This window comes from Pelodiscus sinensis, chromosome 1, assembly GCF_052426305.1.
Source record: "Pelodiscus sinensis isolate ZL-2025 chromosome 1, ASM5242630v1, whole genome shotgun sequence".
Classification (NCBI taxonomy): domain Eukaryota; kingdom Metazoa; phylum Chordata; order Testudines; family Trionychidae; genus Pelodiscus; species Pelodiscus sinensis.
Genome location: NC_143052.1, coordinates 97,922,354 through 97,945,178, shown reverse-complemented (window position 1 = coordinate 97,945,178; position 22,825 = coordinate 97,922,354). Strand labels below are relative to the sequence as shown.

Sequence of the window (22,825 nt, the reverse complement as noted above, 5' to 3'; positions counted from 1 at the left end):
GGACTATGTAGCACTTTAAAGACTAACAAGATGGTTTATTAGATGATGAGCTTTTGTGGGCCAGACCCACTTCCTCAGATCAAATAGTGGAAGAAAATAGTCACAACCATATATACCAAAGGATACATTTTAAAAAAAAAACCACACATATGAAAAGGACAAATCAAATTTCAGAACAGAGGGTGATGTGGGGGGTTGAGGGGGGGGGGAAGGTAAATGTCTGTGAGTTAATGGTATTAGAGGTGATAATTGGGGAAGCTATCTTTGTAATGGGTAAGATAGCTGGGGTCTTTGTTGAGACCCACACGTAGAGTGTCGAATTTTAGCATGAATGACAGTTCAGAGGATTCCCTTTCAAGTGCAGATTTAAAAAGCTTCTGAAGCAGGATGCAGGTAATGAAGTCATTGAGACAGTGTCCTTTCTGGTTGAAATGGCAAGAAACTGTTTTTTTTCTTTGTGATCCTGTCTAATATCTGTTTTGTGGGCATTTGATCCCCGCATCCCCCTTCTGTTCTGAAATTTGATTTGTCCTTTTCATGTATGTTCATTTTTTTTAATTGTATCCTTTGGTATATATGGTTGTGACTATTTTCTTCCACTATTTGATCTGAGGAAGTGGGTCTGGCCCACGAAAGCTCATCATCTAATAAACCATCTTGTTAGTCTTTAAAGTGCTACATAGTCCTGTATTTTGTTTCAGCTACACCAGACTAACACGGCTACATTTCTATCACTATTCAGAAAAGGAGTGAGATAGGCAGATTATCTTCAGATACAACAATCACAGACCATTAGCAGCATGACCACAAAACAGCAGTTCTATAGGCGAGAAATAACATGCCTTCCTCCTAATGTATTCAGTTAGTATAATTCCTTTGTTTTGAAATATAAAACGTAAACCCTCTTAGTTGGTTGGCAAAAGCTTTCAAGATGCTGTTCAACTAAGTTTGATTGCCATGTCATTATTGTAAACCATGCTTCAGTGATTTTTCTCTCCAGGATTCTAGCATTTATATAATCTCTTGTGTTGCAGTGAATGACGTTTTTGGAAGCAGAGAAAGACTAGTAGCTGCCAGTACAAACTCAGCAACTAGCAGCTCATTTGCCAGCAGTAGCAGCAAAAGTCCAGAAGCAGCAATGGAATCATGATGGATTAAACCTCACATAGATGGTATAAGTGCAGAACATAAAACCAGAGTATACTTTGGGACTACAATTTATATGAACTCTGCATCCACTTTTTTGGAAAATGTTCATGGAAGTGTATCAAGTTTCCTGCAATGCAGCTTTTTTTTCATCTTATGGGAAGAAAGCATGGTCAGTCCGAAGTTACAAGTTTCTGCTTCTATTGCTGACTGACATCTTTTCTAAGTGACATCCTGCACCTTACTTTACTTAGCACTCAGATGGGGATAACACATCACATATGTGTTTGAAAACATCACTTTATAAGTGATGTTTACAAACACATATGATACATTTGGCGGGAAAGCACTGTGCTTCTGTAGAGTGTATATAAAGTATTGAAAAATGGGTTCCCTTTTAGTTGCATAATGAAAACTACAGCAATTTTCAATTGAAGTAGTTTTCATTATTTAAGCTCTTTTAGTGACAGTAGTCAATAATGATTAAGTTCTCGCAAAGTGATCTGAGCATAGACCATTTAACACATTTCAAATACAGCTTTTGAAAAATTAGCATCTTATTTAGAACTGTGTTTTTTCAACTGGTGGATGGCAAGGGCCAAGGGAACGGAGGTGAAAGTCAATTGGGAGCTGTTAAGCATTGTAAAACTACCATAAAGTAAACAAAATCTCATTTCCCATGTACCCTTACCCTTCAAGGGCAACTATCCTGTTAGCCTCTTAAAACCCACAGATTACACAGGTTTATTGTTGTGATAGTGATACATTTCCCCCCTTCTCTCTCATAGCAGATGGAAGGGGTTGTAAAAATCTTTGGCTTTGAATAATAGGTCACCAACCTGCAATTGTTAGAATACGAAATAGGGCAGAGATGCAACTCGTAACCAGCCATGGGCTTGGGCCATTACACACAATTTAAATTTCTTAGAACATCCATAATACATGCAACTATTGCACATTCTTCTTAAACTGGAGGGAATGCAGAGAAGGCTTTAAATAGTCTCTAAGTAAGTTCACTTCATTATGGCACGGGTTAGGATAGCAGTAGCTAATGGATATGAAGTGTGCACAGTGGGAAGTTCTAGCTATCTGGTGTGTACTTTTACTTAGACAACATAGTAAATTCTGCCATGATAAAAACACTTTGTACTTATCCTAGTGCTGACTTACTGTGGTGGAAGACTTGCTATCCTGTCCCAAACTCTAGCTTGCTGATTAAATCAGGAACTCGGAGAATATTTCAGGTTTGTCTAGTCTTTCCATAGCTTGCCCTCCCTTGCCTTCAACCCACATACTTTAGTTCTTCCTATTGTGCACTCCGGAGTAATGTTGCTCACTGAACATTGTTCCCCCCAAATAGTCCATCTCAAACCTGTAATCCTGACACTGTCTTGACTCCAGCCTTCTTCATAAAGTATCCTTTTGTCATCTGGGTTTCGTTAGATGCTGGGCTTCTTGGTTGCTAATATCTCTCAAAATTTTGGCTTCTGTGATGATCTCTGAAAAATGCAGTTTCTGCTTCTGTTTTAAAAATGAGGCTAATACCAATAGACAGTAAAACTCCAATTGTCCGGCATCTAGTGATCCGGCACTCCTGATAATCCGGCACCAACTGGAACCTGGAAGTGCTCCGGCCATCTGGACAGTTGAAGCTGCTGTGAGCCCCAGGGGTGCTTGCAGCTGGGAAAGGGAAGGGGAGAAGAGGGGAAGAGGCTTATACCCCTGTGACGGGTCTGCCAGAACCCACACTGTGTCTGGCCAGGGGTGGGTGGGGAATGGCCTGGCGAGGGGCAAACCCTCCGCTGTTTTGCAGGAAGGCGGGGGAAGCGGCAACAGAGGACAGGGGACGAGAGCTAAATCCCCAAACTTGCCCCGTTCCGGCTGCGCTCAGCCGTGCGCCACCGCCGAGAGTTTCTGGTAGGGGAGCAGGCTCCCCACCCCCCAGACTGCAGTAGTTATTGCGGAGCGGGGGGGGGGGGGTGAGGGGCGGTGCTGTGGGACCAACCTGGCAGCACCCCAGCTGCTCTGCTCCACCGCTTCCCCAAGTCCGCTGCTCCTCAGTTTCAGCAGTGGCAGTGGCTGAATCTGCTTTTGTTTGTACACCGAGATTCAGTAAACAAGCCAACTCCTTTTATGCAACTGCACTTTACATTTTGCTTTTGAACGTCTGAATTGTATTGCTAGGTGTCTGTTTTCAAAAGCTTTATACTTATGCCTAGTCTGTGTCACACAATGGAGTACTTGCTAATCATCTGCTAGCTCAGTAAGTGAGAGTGCCTGTTGTGCTTACTGTCACAAACAAACACCTTGGGTGCGTCTAGACAGGCAAGATTTTGCGTAAAAGCGGCCGCTTTGAATTTGTGCAAGAACACTGATGTTCTAATGTAAGAATTCAGTGCTTCTTGCACAAATACTTTGATGCTCCTGCTCAGGGATAAGCCCTCTTGCACAAGAGGGCCAGTGTAGACAGGCACCTCAATTTTTTGCACAAGAAAGCCCGATGGCTTAAAATCGCCAGCGGAGCGTTCTTGCGCAAAAGCGTGTCTATACTGTGTACGGCTGCTTTTGCGCAAAAGCATCTGCCAATCTAGATGCTCTTTTGCAGAAATACTTTTAATGGAAAAACTTTTCCGTTAAAAGTATTTCCACAAAATCATGCCAGTCTAGATGCAGCCACTTTACTTTTTTCAGAAGCTGAGGGTGTGCTGCGCTACCAGGTTTGTGTTAATTTTGTTTCCAGTTGCTTGTGTTTACATGGCAAATGAGCCATGCTAGTCTGTCTGTTTTCACAGCTGGCATCATAAGAGCCCTGGTTCTCTCCTGAGTTAGAGCCCTTGAGCCCTCCTCAGTTAGGTGCTTAACAGCTGGGTTACGGGATACTGGGGTGCTGTCTTGCTTATTGACAAAATTCTACTTTAAATAACTACACAAATATAACTTAAGCTAGACAGAGCAAGTGCCACTGGAGCCTAGTGCATAGGGTAGGGCTCCTGGCTGTGTGGTGGCAGATTCTTGCTCACATCCTGTCTCATTGAAGGGAAGGGGATGGTCCCACATCCTGAATGAGTATCCCAAGCCCCTGGGTTGTAGGTAATAAGAGACTCTCCTCTTGGAACACTGTGGGTGTAGTAAGGCCTGCCCAGAGCACACCTGCCTGCTCAGAACCCACAGGTGTGCCAGCCAGGAAGAGCTGACTTGCTCTAGTTTGATGATCATGTCGGGGCTTATGTGTAAAAGACATCTAGCTGCTTGCCCAGAAGCAGAAACTTAGTCACCTGGACAAACTTTACAGTTCCACTTTGAACTTAAATAGAAGGTGAATTGCAGTGGAGACTGTGGCATCATACTGCTATGCCTTTGTGGATGTGGCTCCTTAGTTTTCCTTACTTGCCAACTTTTGTAAACAAGGTCCTAGTAGATACTAAATTACACATTTTCTGTTGTGGTGCCTGTTTTGCCTTGTAAATGCAGGTAGTAGGCATGAGCAATACATCTTTCCATGCCATCTCTGTACCACAGCCTGAATACATACAGTCTGTAATCCACACTGCCTACAATCAGTACAGGGGCTAGTCTGCATTTTCATCAGGATATGAATATTTTTAATAAGGTGAGGTGCCTAGAAAGGGATGTAGGCAAGGGCTGGGGACACATCAAAGTCCCTGTTCATGATACAAGTCACTCTCTTCCTCAGCTGTAGTATCTCCAACAGCAGTGGAGATCTTCAAACTGTTCTCTCTCAGAGGAAGCTTTAAAGTTTAAACAATCTTCCTCATTTTTTTTTCTTGCTTAGAGCACAGCACAAGAAGCTCTATCTAGATTAGATTAGATTGACTAGCTCTCAGCAGCTATTTTTTTAAACAGGCTATGAAAGGACAGCTTTCTAACACAATGTTTGTGTGTGCTGTTTAACTGCATGGGGGACAGTACTCCCATCTGAGGGCAAATGCTCCTACTAGCAATATTTAGTGGCTACATCTACATTGGCATGATTTTGCGCAAAAACTTGCTGCCTGTCTACACCGGCCAGGAGTTCTTGCGCAAGAACACTGACATTCTAATGTAAGAAATCAGTGCTTTTTGCACAAGTGGCCAGTGTAGACAGGCAACGCAACATGAATTTCTTGCGCAAGAAAGCCCGATGGCTAAAATGGCCAGTGGAGCTTTCTTGCGCAAGAGAGCGTCTACACTGGCACGGATGCTTTTGTGCAAAAGCACATGCCAGTGTAGATGCTCTCTTGCGCAAATATTTTAACGCAAAAACTCTTGTGTTAAAAGTATTTGCATAAAATCTTGCCAATGTATACATAGCCAGTCAGAAATGTGTTAGGGGTGTGGTAAATGTTTACACTGTTTGCCTTTTTCCATTGTGCTCTGGAAAAGCATACTTTCAGAAACTTTCAAAAAAGACTGAGAAATCACATGTTAAAAAAGAACCATGTTTTAATTTTTCCAAAAGGAAAACAGTTTTGAATGAAATACATTTTCATTCCATAAATACATTAGCAGCAACCCCTCCCATTATCACCAGCACCCCAGATAACTAGCACAGTAATGAATGATACACACTGTAGCCACTATCTGGACAGTTTCAAGCCTGTGGGGCATACTGAAAGCCACATCAACCTGTCAAAACTGAAAACATGTAGAATTCATTAGGTTTGTTACATCTCCTACTAAACTGGAAATTAAGAGGCAACACTTATCTGAAAGCAAGATGTTGATCACCTGTACAATTGTTGTGATGAGGTAATTGCTTTGTCCATACTGAGGGTTGAGTTCATGGGTTTTATTTTTAAAGCATTTAATTTGTACTTCTAGAAGGAAAGCTGAGCACTTAAAATCTGATCTATGCTCTAGAGAGCAGACAAAACCAATCCCTTTGAATTAAAATGTCAAAATACACAATTATTTTTTCTTTTAAATCCCAAATATGGTTTTGGCATTTCAAGTCTGTTGGTTCACAGGTTCCTATGGCAACCATATTACATTTTTGTTTCATGATTCTTTCAGCCAAAGAATGGAGCAAGATGACTTTCTTACTTACCTGTCAGAGTTTATGAACACAATATATGAAAAAGTCTGTGTGCACAGTGTATTTTTCTTGCCAGAAACTGTTCCTCGTCAACACATGTGTGTCATCCGTTCTCAGAGTTTTAGCCATGGTTTATTAAATAGGGATATAATGTTCATTGATTAAAAACATGATCCTTTGAGAAAAGGTTGACTGTTCTTCCCCAATTTTACATCTTAAGTTTTCCCCTCTTTTATCACTTATGGCCTGAGAGACAGTCATCTGTTGAATACACTCCACTGTTAATCCTGCAGTCGTCAGTCCTTACTGACTCTATTAGTTCTTCCTCCTCTGAATCTTCCTCTTCCTCCTCTTCCTGGGCTGAGAGACTGGATGTTGGGCCTTTACAGATTTTTAGGTGGCGAGTGAGATGGTATTTGGTTAGATAAGCTTTGGAGCATTTTTCACACACATAATCCCTCTTTCCTTCATGGGAGTTGAGATGTTTCTTCAGATGATTTGTCCTCAGGAACAGCTTGTCACACCTTGGACACTTGATTTGCCGTTCTCTGCAAAAGATTGGAAAAAACAGGTTTTCCTCATGAGGCACAGGAGCTATACATTAACAGGAGTTTGGGGGGGGGGGGAAGGAGGGGTTACTTTGACCACTACAGGCAGTCCCCAGGTTACGTACAAGATGGTTTGTTCTTAAGTTGAATCTGTATGTAAGTCGGAACTGGCATCCAGATTCAGCTGCTGCTGAAACTGATCAGTTTCAACAGCAGCTGAAGCTGGACGCCAGTTCTGACTTACATACAGATTCAACTAAGAACCCCAGGCATCCCCAAGTCAGCTACAGATGAAACTGATCAGTGGCTGATTCCAGGAAGCCCGGGGCAGGGGCTTCCTGTAGTCAGCCACTGGTCAGTTTCAGCAGCAGCTGACTTGGGGACGCCTGGGGCAGAGCAGCTGGGGTGCTGCTGGGTTGGGCCAGGAGCGCCGCCGCTCCTCGGCGCTACTGGACCAACCCAGCAGCACCCAAGCTGCTCTGCCCCAGGTGTCCTGATTCAGCCGCTGCTGAAACTGACCAGCAGTGGCTGAATCAGGACGCCTGGGGCAGAGCAGCTGGGGTGCTGCCGGGTTGGTCCAGTAGCACCCAGAGCAGCGCTACGGGATCAACCGGCAGCGCCCCAGCTGCTGTACCACAGGCGTCCGGAGCAAAGCCGCGGAGCACGGGGGCAGCGGGACAGCCCAGATGCGTCTGGGCTGTCCGCTGCCCGCGTGTTCCGCGGCTTTGCTCCCCGTCTCCCTGGTCTGCTGGAGACCAGGGAGACGGGCCCCGTTTGTAACTGCGGATCCGACATAAGTCGGATCTGCGTAACTCGGGGACTGCCTGTATTACAATGAGCTTCCTGTTTATAAGGAAACTTTGTAAATTTCATATTCGGGGTGGGACATAACTGTATGGGGTTTACAAACCATTGTGCACACACAAAGGCTCCCTATCCTCAGTGTGGGTTGCTTTGTTACACTGGCGCTAAATCTACTAGTAGCAACAAAAGCAAATTTTGCAGAAGTCTTGGAAAGTTCAGTGGTAGTTTTCCTGCCAGAATATTCCATCCAACAAAAAGCACGTAACAGCTCTCCTAGAGTTGATAAGAACATAAGAATGGCCGTACTGGGTCAGACCAAAGGTCCATCTAGCCCAGCAGCCTGTCTGCCAACAGTGGCCGGCGCCAGGTGCCCTGGATGGGGAGGACCGAAGACAATGATCAAGCGATTTGTCTTCTGCCATCCATCTCCAGTCTCTGGCAAACAAAGGCCTGGGTACCATTCCTACCCCCTGGCTAATAGCCTTTTATGGACCTAACCTCCACGAATTTATCTAGCTTCTCTTTAAACTCTGTTATAGTTCTAGCCTTCACAGCCTTCTCGGGCAAGGAGTTCCACAGGTTGACTATGCGGTATGTGAAGAAGAACTTTCCTTTATTAGTTTTAAACCTGCTACCCATTAATTTCATTTGGTGTCCTCTAGTCCTTATGTTATGGGAACTTATGAATAACTTTTCTTTATTCACCCTCTCCACACCACTCATGATTTTATATACCTCTATCATATCCCCCCCTCAGCCTCCTCTTTTCCAAACTGAGAAGTCCCTGTCGCTTTAGCCTCTCTTCATATGGGACCTGTTTCAAACCCCTAATCATTTTAGTTGCCCTTTTCTGAACCCTTTCCAAGGCCAAAATATCTTTTTTGAGGTGAGGAGACCACATCTGTACACAGTACTCAAGAGGTGGGCGTACCATAGTTTTATACAGGGGCAGGAAGCTATTCTGTGTCTTATTTTCTATCCCTTTCTTAATAATTCCTAACATTCTATTTGCCTTTTTGATCACCCCAGCACACTGTGTGGACATTTTCGTGATCAAGAAGCACTTCTCAGTAACCTATGCCATACTATTTATTTTTTCTTAAATCCAGACTCCTGAGTGTGTTCAGAGTATTCTCTATTGTCCAGATCTGTTATTTACTCCATAAGTCTGCAAGAGGCTGCCTGTTGGCAGCTGCTGTATTTAAGATCACTTACTGGGTGTGGGTAAGTACATGCTGCTTGAGGTCCTGCCTCCGCATGAACAGCCTGTCACAGTAATCGCACTTCAGGTTCTTCTCTCCAGTGTGGATGACCATATGCGATTCCAGGTGAGCCTTTTGAGTGAAGGACTTTTCGCAGAGGACACAGCGATAATTTTTCTGACCTGGAATTGCACACACAAACAGTGACAATAAGTCTGAAAAAAAAACCATCCACTACAGAAAAATCTTTCCCTGAAACAAGATTAAGAATTCATCCTTTTACTCCTGCAGCTCTGTTTCTAACTCAGAATGATAACCTATTAAGTCTGGGCTAGCTGTGTAAGAAATCACCATTTGGCACTCGGGCTCAATTCAGTCGCTCCAAAGCTGGGAACCTTATAAAGGGGCAGGCCCTAGATGCTGAGTGAGTTCAGCCAAAAGGTCTTTATTGTAGATCAAATACATCTAATGAATAATCACATATTTTAAGCACTAGTGATGTCCTTCGGTAGTAAGCACTTGACCTTAAGAGTGGTATTTCAAGCATAAGAATTGGAACACAGAAATCTCAAACACTGCCTCTTAGTCCTATTTCTGGTTTGGCCAGTGGCCTTTGGGTGACCTTGGGCAAGTCCACCAATGGCTGCTAGCTGATGGCCAGAGGCTGGGACCAGATAACGGCAGATGGATTACTTGATAATTGCCCTTTTTTCATAGCTAAGGCTACGATTTAGTTGCAGAGATCACAGAATCCATGTTGAGAGCTGCAGGGTTGTCTGCCACTCATGGGGGACAGGAGCGACTGGATACCCCTACCACCTCTATTGGCCTCTGGAGCTCCAAACTGCCACAGATGGCAGGAGTGCCCTGCAGCCCCCAGATGTTAGCCAGGGACTGTGGGGGGCATTGGACCTCCAACCCATAGTTGGAGCCCAGAGCTCCTAGCTGCTGCACAGCTCCCCACTACAGATGGTGTGGGGGCCCATAGATATTTTTAACAAGGCTTCCATGCATTTTTCTTTATTGCCTATGATCTGCCTGTGCCTTTTACTAAAAATATCCATGACAAAAATCTTAGCCTTATTCTTAACATCTGTAATTGGCAATGATCGAGACACAGGATATTGGGCTATAGACCACTCGTCTACCCCACGTGGCCATTCTTATTTTCTCACATCTCTTCACTGCTCTGTTCTGCTGTTTCCCCATCTATAAAATGAGGATAATAATGCTTACTTCATAACCTCTGCAATAATACTGATGTTCAAGCACTAACAATTAAGAATTATTACCACCACCAGGTACCCATTTAACTAAGAAGTCTGAAAAAATATTTATCTTTAAGATTCAAATCTAAAGCCAAAAACTTCAAACCAATATGTAACTGGTGAAATCCACAGGCTCTGACCCCTTATTTAACCTCTGAGCAATGAAGAATCTGGATAAAGGCTTGGTTATGGACTAGGGATGTAAGTGACTACTCACATTTTCCCCCCCTCCCTTGCTGCCTCTATATCAGAGACAGCAAGGGGGGGCAGCCAGTTCCCCCAGCCACCATCTCTGCAGTGCCATCTGCCCCATCCCTGGCCCACCCAGAGTGTGTGGGGGGTGCGGCAGCAGAGGAGGCTGCCATGAAGCAGCCTCTGCCTGTGGCCAGCCCCAGCTGCCACTGATAGGGGCTGCTTCACAGCAGCAGCCCCTGTCCATGGGAAGGGTCCCAGCGGGCTGCTGGACCTGGTACAAGCTGGGGCTGAGCAAGCCTGGCTTGTGCCAGGTGTGGGAACTACCCCGCTGCGGCTATGCAATGCAATGCAGAGCTGCAGCAGGAGTAGGCCCCGGACCCAGCGGCTATGCATTTTAAAGAGCTGGCCCAACTCTTTACTACATTTAAAATGCAGAGCTGCAGCGGGGGTAGATCCCAGACCCAGCATGAGCTGGGATAGAGCTCCTTCCCTTATCAACGGAGCATGTAGTTGGTACAAACTGTATAGACTACATGATTAGACAATTACCCACCTCTTAACATCCTTATTACATACCCCAGTGTAATTAATTCCTTTGTCATTTGTTTAAAGCTGGCAGAATTGGATTAGTGATTACCACCTGACAATTGTTCAGTTGTTTATGTGGAAATGAGCTGGTGGTTAGTCCAGTTCCTAATGGTTAAGCATCCACATCCTGAAACTCCCAACACAACTGGCACACTCATATCAGCAGTCTCAGCACGTAAGATCAAAAACTGAGTAGCCCTCGGATACTGTTACTCTCTCACTCCAGAGGCAGTCCCCAGGTACCAAGGTGCTGGAGGTATTACAAGTATCTGGAGAGATACACAGTCCTTCCAAGTCAAGGCTGAAGCATGTACAAATAGCACCAGGGGTAAGTTTGCATTGCTGCAGTATGTATTGGGCCTATTTTGTGTTTAAACAAAGAATTTCAGTCTCCTGGGCTGAGAATCTGCCACCTTTGCCAGCTGTTAAAGTTTACTTCACTTCATCAAACAGTCTTTTTGAAATGGCATCTTAAAGCATGCATCAGGCCCTCTGCCTTACCTGTGTGTATCTTGAGGTGAGTCCGAAGGTTGCTGGGATCGCTGAAAGCTTTGCTGCAGAAATCGCACTTGTGTGGCTTCATGCCCATGTGTCCCATGAAATGAACATGAAGTTTGGAAGGTGAAATGAAAGCTTGAGGGCACATGGAGCACTTCCACTTCCTTTCCTTACTGTGGCCTGGTCCATGGCTGCTGCTATGCCCCTGGCTGGAGAGATGGTTATGGATGTGGCTGCTCAGATGGGCTTTGAATTCTGTGTAGGAAGTGCATTCCTTTCCACAATGACACACATGCACATCTGGGTGTTCAGGGACACCTATGACCCAAAAGCATTTCTTTTAATTAAACATGTCATTCCTTCACACACAAAACATTTGCTGGTCCACTTCATAACATGGCTGCACATTGGCCCTGATTTCTCTGGTATTACATATAAGCAAGTGAAATGGACTCTCTACAGTTTATTAAAACGTGTTGTATGCATGTTTTGAAGGACATAACAGACTGCAGTAGATTATGGTTGGAGCCCTACCAAATTCACTGTAAGAATTTTAAAATTGATCGATTTCATGATTTCAAGTGTTCATATCTGAAATTCATGGTGGTGTAACCATGGAGGGTCCTGACCCACAATGAGATAATGGGGCCCAAGGAGATTTCAAGTTGTTATAGAGGGGTCTGAAGATTGCCAGCTTCACTTCTGTGCTGCCTTCAGGCCTAGGCTGTGAAGGCAGCACCCTCCCTGCTTCCTGCAGTTAGAGGAGGTTCCCAGAGGTGGAGACAGGTAGGATCTCCCTCATGCTGCTGGGAGCACCTCAGCTGGGGCTCCTAGCTGTTAGTCCAGGACAGGGACAGAGTAAGGCAGAGGCCCTTGCCAATTTGGGTCCCTTCTGGGTCACCCCAAGCCCTGGCAGGAGCTGCAGAAGAAGCCCTAAGCCCTGGCAGGGAGGGGGAAGTAGAAGACCCATGTCTGGGCTGCCACAGCTGGTGGAGTGAAAGCCCTGAGCCTGGGCTTCCCCATGGCCTGACTGGAATGGGGAGAGTTGCCTCAATACAGATTAAATACACCCAGGAAAGGAATTTAGATTATGGTCCATCATCTGAATTATGGGCAGGAGCAGCATCCTCCAACCTTAAGTCCAATGAATGAGAAAGTCATTTTACATTCTCTCTCCTCTTTTGAGTCTGGTTCCTCCTGATAGAAAACTAAAAGTGGATCCAGAGTTCCCTTCTTGTTGATCAGTGTTGGCATCTATAAAGCTTTCAACTAGGCCAGACAGGTGAAGGGAAGCTTGCATTGCATTTCATACTGTACGGTAGTTTGGCTCAGGGCCTGGCCCCTAATGCTTCTGCAAGTATAAAGTTCACCATCATTTGTTCTGTGGAAATTCACCACTCAAAATCTAGAGAATCTTATACATCCTGTTATTGTCATCCATAACTTGGGAGTGGCAGAGAAACAGCACGCTGTCCCATGGTAATATTAAATCTTTTCATTCTGATCAGAGAGAAATTAAAGGACCACCATAGCAATAGTGAATAACCCAATGTTATTTACTTATAGTGAATTTGAATTTAATGAGATTACAATGCCATTCACTACCAAAAGTCCTCTAGCACCTCATGGGCAAAACCCACTTCCTCAAATAAGCCTCTGCTCATCTGAGGAAGTGGGTTTTGCCCATGAAAGCTCATGATACTATATATATTTTTGTTTGTTAGTCTTTAAGGTGCAACTTATTTTTAAAGTTAGAGGCTAACATGGCTACCCCTCTGAGACTCGCAACCATGTGTGACAAACAAAGAAATCCCAGCTCACAGTACCCAGAGGCAGCATATAAAAAGGAGCTCAAGTTCAACTTTGTAAAAGTAAATAATGTGCCTGTCTTCTTACCAATCTGTCGAGCATAATCCCGACTATAATAAAATAGAAGCTCTTGTTCAGGAGGGATGTCCTGAGAAGTACAGAAATACATTTTTCCATCGTGGGGATAAGCTACCAGATTCTGCTCTTCTCGGTTCCTATACCAACAAAGAAGAGTTTAAACACCTTTCAAAATTCATTTCAGAATCAGTTCTTCTCAAATGACATTCTATCACTTTGCTCATTTTTTATCGCAAGGGATGATGATATGAAACTTATTCCTATTGCTTTTTCCAATATAAAGTCATCAAACATTTGTGACATCACAACAGCTGCTGTGGAAATAACTGGTACCAGGGACAGCCAACGGGGAAATGAGCAAGATGACCCTCTAAGACTGTGGTCACCAACCCATCAATCGCGATCGACTGGTCAATCGGGAGGGCTCGACCAGTCGATTGCAAGGCATTCGGGGGCCCCCCAATTTCCCCCACCCCCAAGAAGCCCCACTACCTACCTCCAAAAATGGAGGTAGTGCCGGCTTCCCGCGGGGTGGAGGGAAGTCCGACAGCTGTGCACCACTTCGGGGGTTTCCAGACGTGCGCTACCTGCTCCCCTCCTTCAGGTCTGTGGCGTGCCGGGAGGAGGTAGGAGTCCCAGAGGAAGGCGCATGCTGTGGCTTGGGGGGGAGAGGGGAGGCGCGCACTGGGGCTCCCCTCCTCTGTTGGGAAGGAGGTAGGAGTCCCAAGGGCAAGCGCACGCCGGGGAGGGGGGGAAAGCACGTGCACCGGGGCTCCCCTCCTCTGCGGGGGAGGAGGGACGAGTCCCGGGGGGAAGCGCGCACTAGGGCTTCCGTCCTAAGGTGGGGAGGCGTGCACTGGGGTTCCCCTCCTCTGCGGGGGAGGAGACAGGAGTCCCGAGGGCATGCATGTGCCGGGGAGGGGGGGGAGGAGTCCCAGGGGGAAATGTGCACCAGGGCTTTCCTCCTTTGCAGGGGAGGAGGCTCTTGCCAGAGCTTCCCTCCTCTGGGGGGAGAGGGGGAAAAGGGGGGAGAAAGGCGCGTGCCAAGGATTCCCTGCTCCAGCAAACACCCTGCCCCCTGTTCCCACTGGCACTCTGTCCTTTTCCTCCACTGACACCCTGTCCTCTGCCCCAGGCTCTTGCCCCAGAACCCACTGGCCCTCTGGCCCTTGCCCCAGCCCCCATTGGCACCCTGCCCCCAGCACTCTGTCCCCTGCCCTGGCACCCAGTCTTCTGCCCCAGCACCTACAAGCACCCCGTCCCTTGTCCCCTGGAGCCCTTCCCCAATACCATGTGCCCTGCTCCTACCAGCACAGGTGGGGCCACATTAGTGAGGCTTGTGGGAGGTTTGGAGGAGTTTTTATTTTGCATCTCACTTGTGTGGTCCCAACTGACTTTTCTGTGGGTCAGTGACCCCTGACTCAAAACAGGTTCCCCACCCTTCTCATAAATAAAGACAATGCAGAAACTTTTTGTGTTTGACATAGTATTTTATTTAAAAATAAAGCCTGGCCATCAAACCCCCATCTGCCCACAGCATCATAACACTCCTGCACTCCCCCTTCCCCCAGACCCTCGAGCTGAACCTATCATACACTGGAACCCCCTGCCCTGAGTCCCTCACATACCCTAACCCAAATTCCTACACCCTCATATCCACAAGCCTATGGCTTGCTTAGTACCCTAACCCTATATCTGACCCCAACCCTGGCTCGCCAGAAACTCCCTCCCTGACCCAGCATCCCCTTTCTCCACCTCCTCCTGCATCCAGATTTCTTCCCAGAGCTTTCATCTCTCATCCCTTCTCAAACCCAAATCCCTCATTCCCACCCCAGAGTCTACACACCCTGCTTCAACCCAGCGAGGATAAGGCTTGACTGCAGGAGTTTTTCAGGATTCCAGAGATATCCCAGAAAAACTCTTCTACATCCAAGGATGCATTTGTTGTTCCGCTTTTTTTAGTGGAAGAGCAAATGTGCTCTTTTGATAACCCCTATATTCCTCTTTCCACAAGGAATAAGGAGGGGCTTCCAAAAGAAGAGGTTGACATTTGGTCCAGTCTAGACAGGCCAAATGTTGGAAAAACCTCTTACTACAGAAGAATTGTGAAAAAAAAGCAGCAGTATAAGGGTTGGGGATAGCAAGCGATGGAGAGGAGGAGAATAGAGAGGAAGGGGTGGGGCTTCAAGGAAGGGATGGGGCGGTAGATGATCTTGGCTTATTCTGTCATTTCAAAAGTGATCTTGGTCATAAAAAGGTAGGAAACCACTGCTCTAAGAGAACAAAGATCCATTTTCATTCTGATGTCCACAATAAAAAAAAAAAGACTAGGAAAGAAAATATAAAAGGAGTCGTATAAGCAGAATTAGCTCCATTTAAACCAGTTGGCAACATTTTCCAGGAGGCAATAGTGTCCTGGTGGCCTAGCAGATCAATGGTAAAACATGCAGCACACTGCTCCACTTTGCTAAACCCAAAACCAGAAGCAACTTCTTGATTCCTGCTCACTAGCCTGATGAAATGAGTTATAGAGGCGATCTATTTTGTCTCATGGAGTAATAGGGAAACAGAATATCCTTCCCACTAGCTCACTCATGGGACACTATTAACATCAGTTTGCACAGCTCTCTTTGCAGGCTCCCAGCGCAGCTCAGTACCAGTAGGAGTTAGGAGAAAGGCAATGAAACCCACAAAAATATGGTCTCGGCGCCCACTGCAGTACCTGGGAGCCATCTTATCAGTAATGATATAAAGCAAAAAGGCAAATAAATTCCATCTTAACAGATATATTTTTAAAGGAGTATTGAAGAGAAGAGACAACAATAGATCTTTCGGCTTAAAGCTTAAAAGGACAAATGGCTACATTCAATTCACAGATTTCAAGTGATGCTTTACAATATAATTAGTCCCTGTCCCCATACCAGCCTCTTGCTTGCCACTTTTTTAATTTCTCCTAGCGATAATCCCAGCTCCCTAGAAATCACTCAAAGGACCACTCGGCACCACTCAGTCACTGCCGTGGATTGCCCATTCACTCACTCTCCCTACGTCAGGGGCAGATTTCAGAGTCACATGGAGTAAAGGGCACTGGCTGTTTGCACCAACCCTGCCTCTCCCTCAGTCTTATCACCTCAGCTTCACTCCACCCCTGCCCTTCATCCCTCACCTTCCCTTTTCCTTCCATTTAGTTTATCCTCTTGTAAATAACGCCTTCCAAATTAAAGGATCTAACATGACATTTGCCACCAACACATTCACTCTATTTGTGTTCTATCCCCACCCACCTTACCATGGATCATTAGCTCTTTGGGACAGAGGCTGGTTTTTTTGTTCTATGTTTTTACAGCGCCTAGCACAAGGGCATCCTGGACCATGACTGGAACTCCTATGCGCTACAGTAGTATAAATAATACTTTTTTTAAAGGACAACATCACAAGGTTCAAATCTGCTCAATATGGGTACACGCTGCTCTCACCGGGCTCTGCGTACAAACATCATCCAGTTACACTGGTTTTCATCAGCTGTAATGATATAGAACTCCAGGACGCCATTGTGGTACATCTGACAGAAAAAGATAAAACAAGCAGTGTTAGATAAGATAGGGCAATGACTTTGATCAGAGGTCATCACTTTCTTTAGGAGAGGAATTGCTTACCCAGATTGAGCTAGGAGCTCTTTCCAGCAAGACACTTCCCACACAACTACCATCTGACTTAACTGTGCCCAATGGTGAACCAAGCCAGAAAAATACAGGGGCGCCTAAACTACATGAGGTGATTTAATGTCATTTCTTTTCTGAGCTTGTCTTCAAACTCAGAACCAATGTACCTTGCACAGAAGTCCCTTGAGCCTTCTATTACCAAGGCCATGCAACAAGCACACATACTTGGTTAGACAGACAAGAGTCATACATCACTGGAACCTCATATTCCTAATGGGAGCCATGACCACAATAGCACTAATCCCTACCCCCTGCCTCCCTCCCACTAGGGATGTAAAATCAGGTTTAAATTAGTTAACTGATTAAACAGGGTAGGCCAATGATTTGTTGGCCTGAGTTAACAGTCTTCAAGAGTGTTACCTTTGCATAGGCACCCTGGTAGTACTAATGCCTCCTGGCATCAAGCTGTGGAAAAGTTTTACAATAGTGTTGATTGGGGCCATTCATCCTCCCTCCCCATCATGAAGAGATCCAATGATAGAGATGTAGGAGTGGTTTCATCCAACCCTCAGCTGCTTCCCCTGAGAGGGTGGATGGAGAGTGAATATGCAGAACTGACATTCTTGAAGAACAACTGCTAATAAGTAACACCTCTCTTCTCTGAGTGATCTCTGCACATTATGGCATGTGGAGATCATCAATCAGTACAAATATTCTAGAAAGGCATACTGAGGAGTTCTAGGTGAACAAAAAGGCATAGAAAATCGGTAAAACTACACGACAGACGTGAGAAATTACAATTTGTCACTCTTACAGATCGGTGAGAATTTTTTTACTTCAAGCATCTACAAAGTTTTGAGTAACTTTGCAAATTCTATTAAAAAAATAAGACATGCATGTATTTAGTTGAATATGTCTGAAGTTATCATATGAATGAATATGTGCTAGTTGTAACTAGGGAGAGACTTGGGGAAATACAGACAAGCTAGCATCCAGTATGAGATGACAATAGAAATGACTAGACTGGAAACTAGGCTAAGGACATAGATAAAAACATGGTTCTCATATGGACTACGGTTTATAGGCTATTTGATCTGTACCTCACTAAGTCTGAGGGATGCAGCAATGGCTATGAATAATTCTGTTTTCACAGGTGCACTGTACAAATGATACTCTAACCAATAACAAACCAAAGGTTCCTAGGGCTTTCCAACTCCAAAGGTAAAAGAGATATGGACTGGAAGAAACATTCCTCAGGTCAGTACAGGTATGTTTACACAGCAGGTAAACACACAGTGCTGGCCTATGCCAGTTGGCTCAGGCTGTGGGCCACTTAATCGGGCTCAAACTGGAGCCTAGGTTCTAGGATGCTTGAAATGAGGAGGAGTGTAGAAAAATGAATAAGGAAGTTTTATTTACTTCTTTTCATAACACAAGAATTAGGCATCACCAAATGGAATTAATAGGCAGCAAGTTTAAAACAAACAAAAAGAAGTCTGTCTTCACACAGTACACAGTAAACCTGTAGAACTCTTTCCCGAGGATGTTGTGAATGCCAAGACTATAAGAGGGTTTAAAAAAGAACTAGATAAATTAATGGAGGATAGGCCCATTCAATGGCTATTAGCCAGAATGGACAAGGATGATATCCCTAGCCTCTGCTGGCCAGAAGTTGATAGTAACAAAGGATGGACCACTTGATGACTACCTATTCTGTTCATTCTCTCTGGGGCATCTGGCACTGGACACTGTTAGAAGACAGGAAACTGGGCTACATGGGCCTTTGGTGTGACTCAGTATGATGGTTCTTATGTAAATCTATACTGCTTTGCAGCTGGCTCAGGCCAGCAGGGAGTTTTTATTTGCAGTGTAAATACACCCTCAATTAAAACATCCCACAACTGCACTGATAAAAAGAAATCCAGTTTCTTCAGTGCAACCATCAAAACAAAGCAGTTACTTCAAGCAATATTAGTAGTACATGGAGCAACCCTTCCAGAAATGTCGTTATTATGAGGTAAGTGAAGACTGCTGCTCAGTGCATGCAAGAATGGAACTTGAAATCTCACCCTACACAAAACTAAACCACGGTTTCTAAATATTAAAAAAAAAAAGTGTAATAGCATTAAAAGTGAGGGGGTTATTTCAACTAACGCTTCTGCTTTTTGACTGGGTTGCTAGACTTCTGAAAAATGTCCTGATCAAGCATCTTAGCATTCCAGAAGTCAGGAGTCAATGTGAGAGGTTCCAGGCTCAAGTGGATACTCTTACCCCAACCTGCAGACTAATAGTCAATAAACTAGAAAGTGTTGCTAACATTTGACTTAGGATGTCTGAAGAGAAAAGCATAAAGACCACCTTAAAGCCATCAACACCATCTTGGCTCCATCTTGAGCGACCTGAAGACAGATCTTCTAGAAAAAAAAAATCATACGAAATATGTAGAGGAATACCAGATTCCAGTCCCAAGAAATAGGAGTTTGCCAAAGATATTGGATCTTATCTGATCCTGAAGCAGAACTGGAGAAACGATGGCTGTACTCTTTTTTAATAAAGAGATCTAGTTGTGATTTAATCCCCTTATATCAGGGTTATTCGGCCAGCGGCCCGTTTGTTTGTGACCCGTGGTGCAGTTTGGGCTTATGCAGGGCTCAACACGCAGCCCGAGGGTGGGATCCTTTGAACATGGCCTCCACTGGGAACACGCTCCACAATGGCAAGTCAATATAACAGTCTTCTGTTGATATGCGTTTTAGTAGTTAAATTCCTGGACTGTCATTGCTCATTAAAAGTGCTATCGTATAGGTGGAAACCGGTAAATATTGTATTTTATTAATATCAACAGAACTGACTTAAATGGGGCCTGTGTGTTGTATAGTCTTGCCTTAATCTTTGTATTCATTCCCGTCAGCGTGAAAGAAGATATTTGCATATATATATTTGCATGTATATGCAAACACACTTAAGTCGTGGCCCTAGGCATGTGCTGTGAGTATCATTGTAGCCCCAGAGTTGAGTAGCCCTTCCAAAGTTGAGTAGCCCTGCCTTGTATAATACACAATGCCAGACTGATACCTACCTGAAATATTTAGGGATTTTAAACACACACACAAAAAGACACCTCAATTCAAATAATCTACCTAGATAAAGGGAAAGAACTTCAATAAATTGTTTTCAACTCCAGTACTGTGATTTGGAGCTTTCACCATCTACAGAGTCCACAAACTTAGAAAAGTCTGGAGAAGAAGAACATTCTAAGTCCATCAATGTTAAGGAAGCTGAAAAGGGAATGATCTGAAAAGCATCTGGTACCTTTTATTTTTTGCACCTTGAATGACCTGAGGTGCGAATACAGTCAAGAAAGAATGGTGCCTTTGTAATCAATCAGTTTTATGGCAGTCACAAATATAAGTCTGGATAAAAATATCACCAGATACATGGTAAGCAGCCTATCTGTTTTTCAGAATCTAGATATAGACATGAATGCACCAATGATGTCTAAGACATGTCAGGAAACCGTTCACAGGTCCCCTTTTCTGTCTCTTTTTAAAAAATGTGCTGCTTAAATGAAAGCATCCCATGGATTGAAGTGAGCTGAAGTGGAATAATTAGCTAGAGTTTCTCTCCCAAGGAAAGGGAATATAATGCCAATGTCACCTTCTTGGTAGCAACTGCCATATGCTGATTTCCAAGGAATAGATGACATATCAACATGTCAGCTGAGAATCCCAATTTTATAAATTAAGCACTTTCCACCTGTGCACTCAGACTGAAGGTAAACTTAAAACAATATGAAAATACTTTCAAAGGACCTGTACCTGACACAGATTGCCTGCTACACACATAGGATGAAAATGCAAGGTCTTCCTGGCAATGCAGCAAAATAGATGCCAAGGCTAGAACATCAAAGATATGGCACCAGATGGCTCAATCTAATCAGAACTGAGACTTTAGGTGCATGGTCCTGGAGTGGCCGCCACACTTTTTTTCTTTAAATAATAAAGCATTTCTCCTGGGAACCTCAAGGCTGTCAAAGCGTAGTTGACTGAACAGAAGGAGGAGAGGAATTCAGAACCAATAATCCAACATCAGCAGATGACAGGGGTGTGTGGACTCCAGGAAAGCTTTTTATGGCCTCTCTTCAGAACAATGCATTGATACTGGTGTTTTGAACTTAGGTGTCTTTGGGTACCAATAGCTATGGATGGTTTCAAAGTCAGAGCATCAGCACTGGATTAGAGTGGGTTACTCACCCTCTGCGGTAACTGAGGTTCTTTGAGATGGGTGTTCCTGTGGGTGCTCCATCTTAGGAGTTTGGGCACCGCAACATGCCTGGCCAGAAGATTTCAATAGCAGTACTAGTGACAGGTAGTTTGCGCATGCGAAGCACACTTCACTTGCCGGGCAGTTAATGCACATGCGCGGGCTACAATCCCTTCAGTTCCTTCTCTGCCCCGGTAGCGATGCGTGATGATGCACTGACAGAGGGGAGGAGAGGTGGGTGGTGGAGCACCCACAAGGACACCCATCTCAAAGAACCTCAGTTAAGTCAGAGGGTGAGTAACCCTCTTCTTCTTTGAGGAGTGTCCCTGAGGGTGCTCCACTTTAGGTGATTATGAATCAGTGCGTCCGCTGGAGGAGGAGCTTATGGGCAGCCGTGACACAGAGTGACTGAACAGGGTTTCCCCTAGAGAGAGAGATGTTGAGGGCATAATGGGTCGCAAAAGTATAAGCGGGTGACTAAGTAGCTGATTTACAGATATCTAACAGGGGAATGCCCTGGATATATGCAGTTGATGCAGCCATGGCTCTGGTTGAGTGCGCACAAAGTTGTGCAGGTGGTTCTTTGCTGAAGGCTGCTTATGCCACTCTTATGCACTCCACTATCCATTTGGAGAGTCTCTGTGAGGAAACAAAGTCCCAGAGCTGGTTCAGCAGTTGAAATGAATAATCTTTTGGTTCTGTGGGGTTTTATCTGTATAGAACATAATAGCCCTATGGAGGTCGAGCGTATGGAGCGTTGCTTGTGCCTTATTGTCGTGAGGTTTAGAAAAGACGACAGGTAAGCTGATGGGCTCATTGTAATGGAACGCAAAGGGGACCTTCAACATGAACCTGGGGTGAGACCAAAGTACCACCTTGTCTTTATGGAAAATGGTAAATGCTGGGTCTGTCATGAGGTCCCCGATTTCTCCAGCCCTTCTGGCAGATGTTATAGCCACAACGAAGGCCACTTTCATGGAGAGGTGGAGCTTTGAGAATGTTGCCATCGGCTCGAAGGGCTCTCTCATTAGGGCCCTAAGAATGAGACTGAGGTCCCAGGTGGAGACTGGCGGTTTGATGGGCAGGTAAGTGTTTTGCAGGCCTTTGAGAAACCTTTTATTTATCAGGTGTATGAACTGATGTATCGTCTATTGGTTGGTGAAGAGCTGTGATTGCAGCAAGATGGACTTTAAGGGAGCTCAGGGAAAGGTCCAAGTTCTTAAGGTCCACAGATAGTGGAGCTGAGGCCACATCAAGCTTGCTTCTTTGGGACCAAGCAGAGAAACGTTGCCATTGTACAGGTAAGATTTCCAAGTGGATGTTCTGTGGCTGTTGAGAATTTCTTGGACTTGATTTGTACATTGTGATTCTAGTGGAGTGAGCCAATGAGAAACCATGCCTGGAGCTGGAGAGTGCAAAGGTGTGAGTGATGGAGGCGGCCACAGTGCTGGGTAATGAGATGCGGGAGCCGAGGGAGACACCATGGCCGTTTGGATGACATTTGGAGCAAGTAAGTGTACCACATCTGTCTCGGCCAGTCAGTGGCTATTAGGATAACATTGGCTCTGTCCCTTCAGATTTTGTTGACCACTCGATAGAGAAGATGTATCGGTAGAAATGTATAGAGAAGTACTATGCCCCAGTGGATCGTAAATGTCTCCCCCAGGGAGTGTGAGCCGATGCCTGCACATGAGCAGTACTGTAGGCACTTTGTGTTGGTATGGGTGTA

The 22,825-nt window shown here is 44.9% G+C and overlaps 2 protein-coding genes across 4 annotated transcripts in view; one reads left to right on the top strand and one right to left on the bottom strand.

Annotated features, from left to right (window-relative positions):
• The window catches only part of PWP1 (PWP1 homolog, endonuclein), a 43,117-nt gene extending 40,829 nt beyond the window's left edge, over positions 1-2,288 (top strand). For both annotated transcript variants that reach the window (XM_075938363.2, XM_089781597.1), the window contains one exon: positions 1,035-2,288. In XM_075938363.2, the coding sequence (XP_075794478.1) occupies positions 1,035-1,150 (116 nt within the window). In that variant the 3' untranslated portion in view covers positions 1,151-2,288. The remainder of the gene's footprint in view (positions 1-1,034) is intronic.
• Positions 2,289-5,564: 3,276 nt separating this feature from the next.
• The window catches only part of PRDM4 (PR/SET domain 4), a 35,685-nt gene continuing 18,424 nt past the window's right edge, over positions 5,565-22,825 (bottom strand). For both annotated transcript variants that reach the window (XM_075938356.2, XM_075938347.2), the window contains exons 7-11: positions 16,648-16,733; positions 13,181-13,308; positions 11,288-11,602; positions 8,749-8,917; positions 5,565-6,729 (exon numbers count right to left, since the gene is read on the bottom strand). In XM_075938356.2, the coding sequence (XP_075794471.2) occupies positions 6,417-6,729; positions 8,749-8,917; positions 11,288-11,602; positions 13,181-13,308; positions 16,648-16,733 (1,011 nt within the window). In that variant the 3' untranslated portion in view covers positions 5,565-6,416. The remainder of the gene's footprint in view (positions 6,730-8,748; positions 8,918-11,287; positions 11,603-13,180; positions 13,309-16,647; positions 16,734-22,825) is intronic.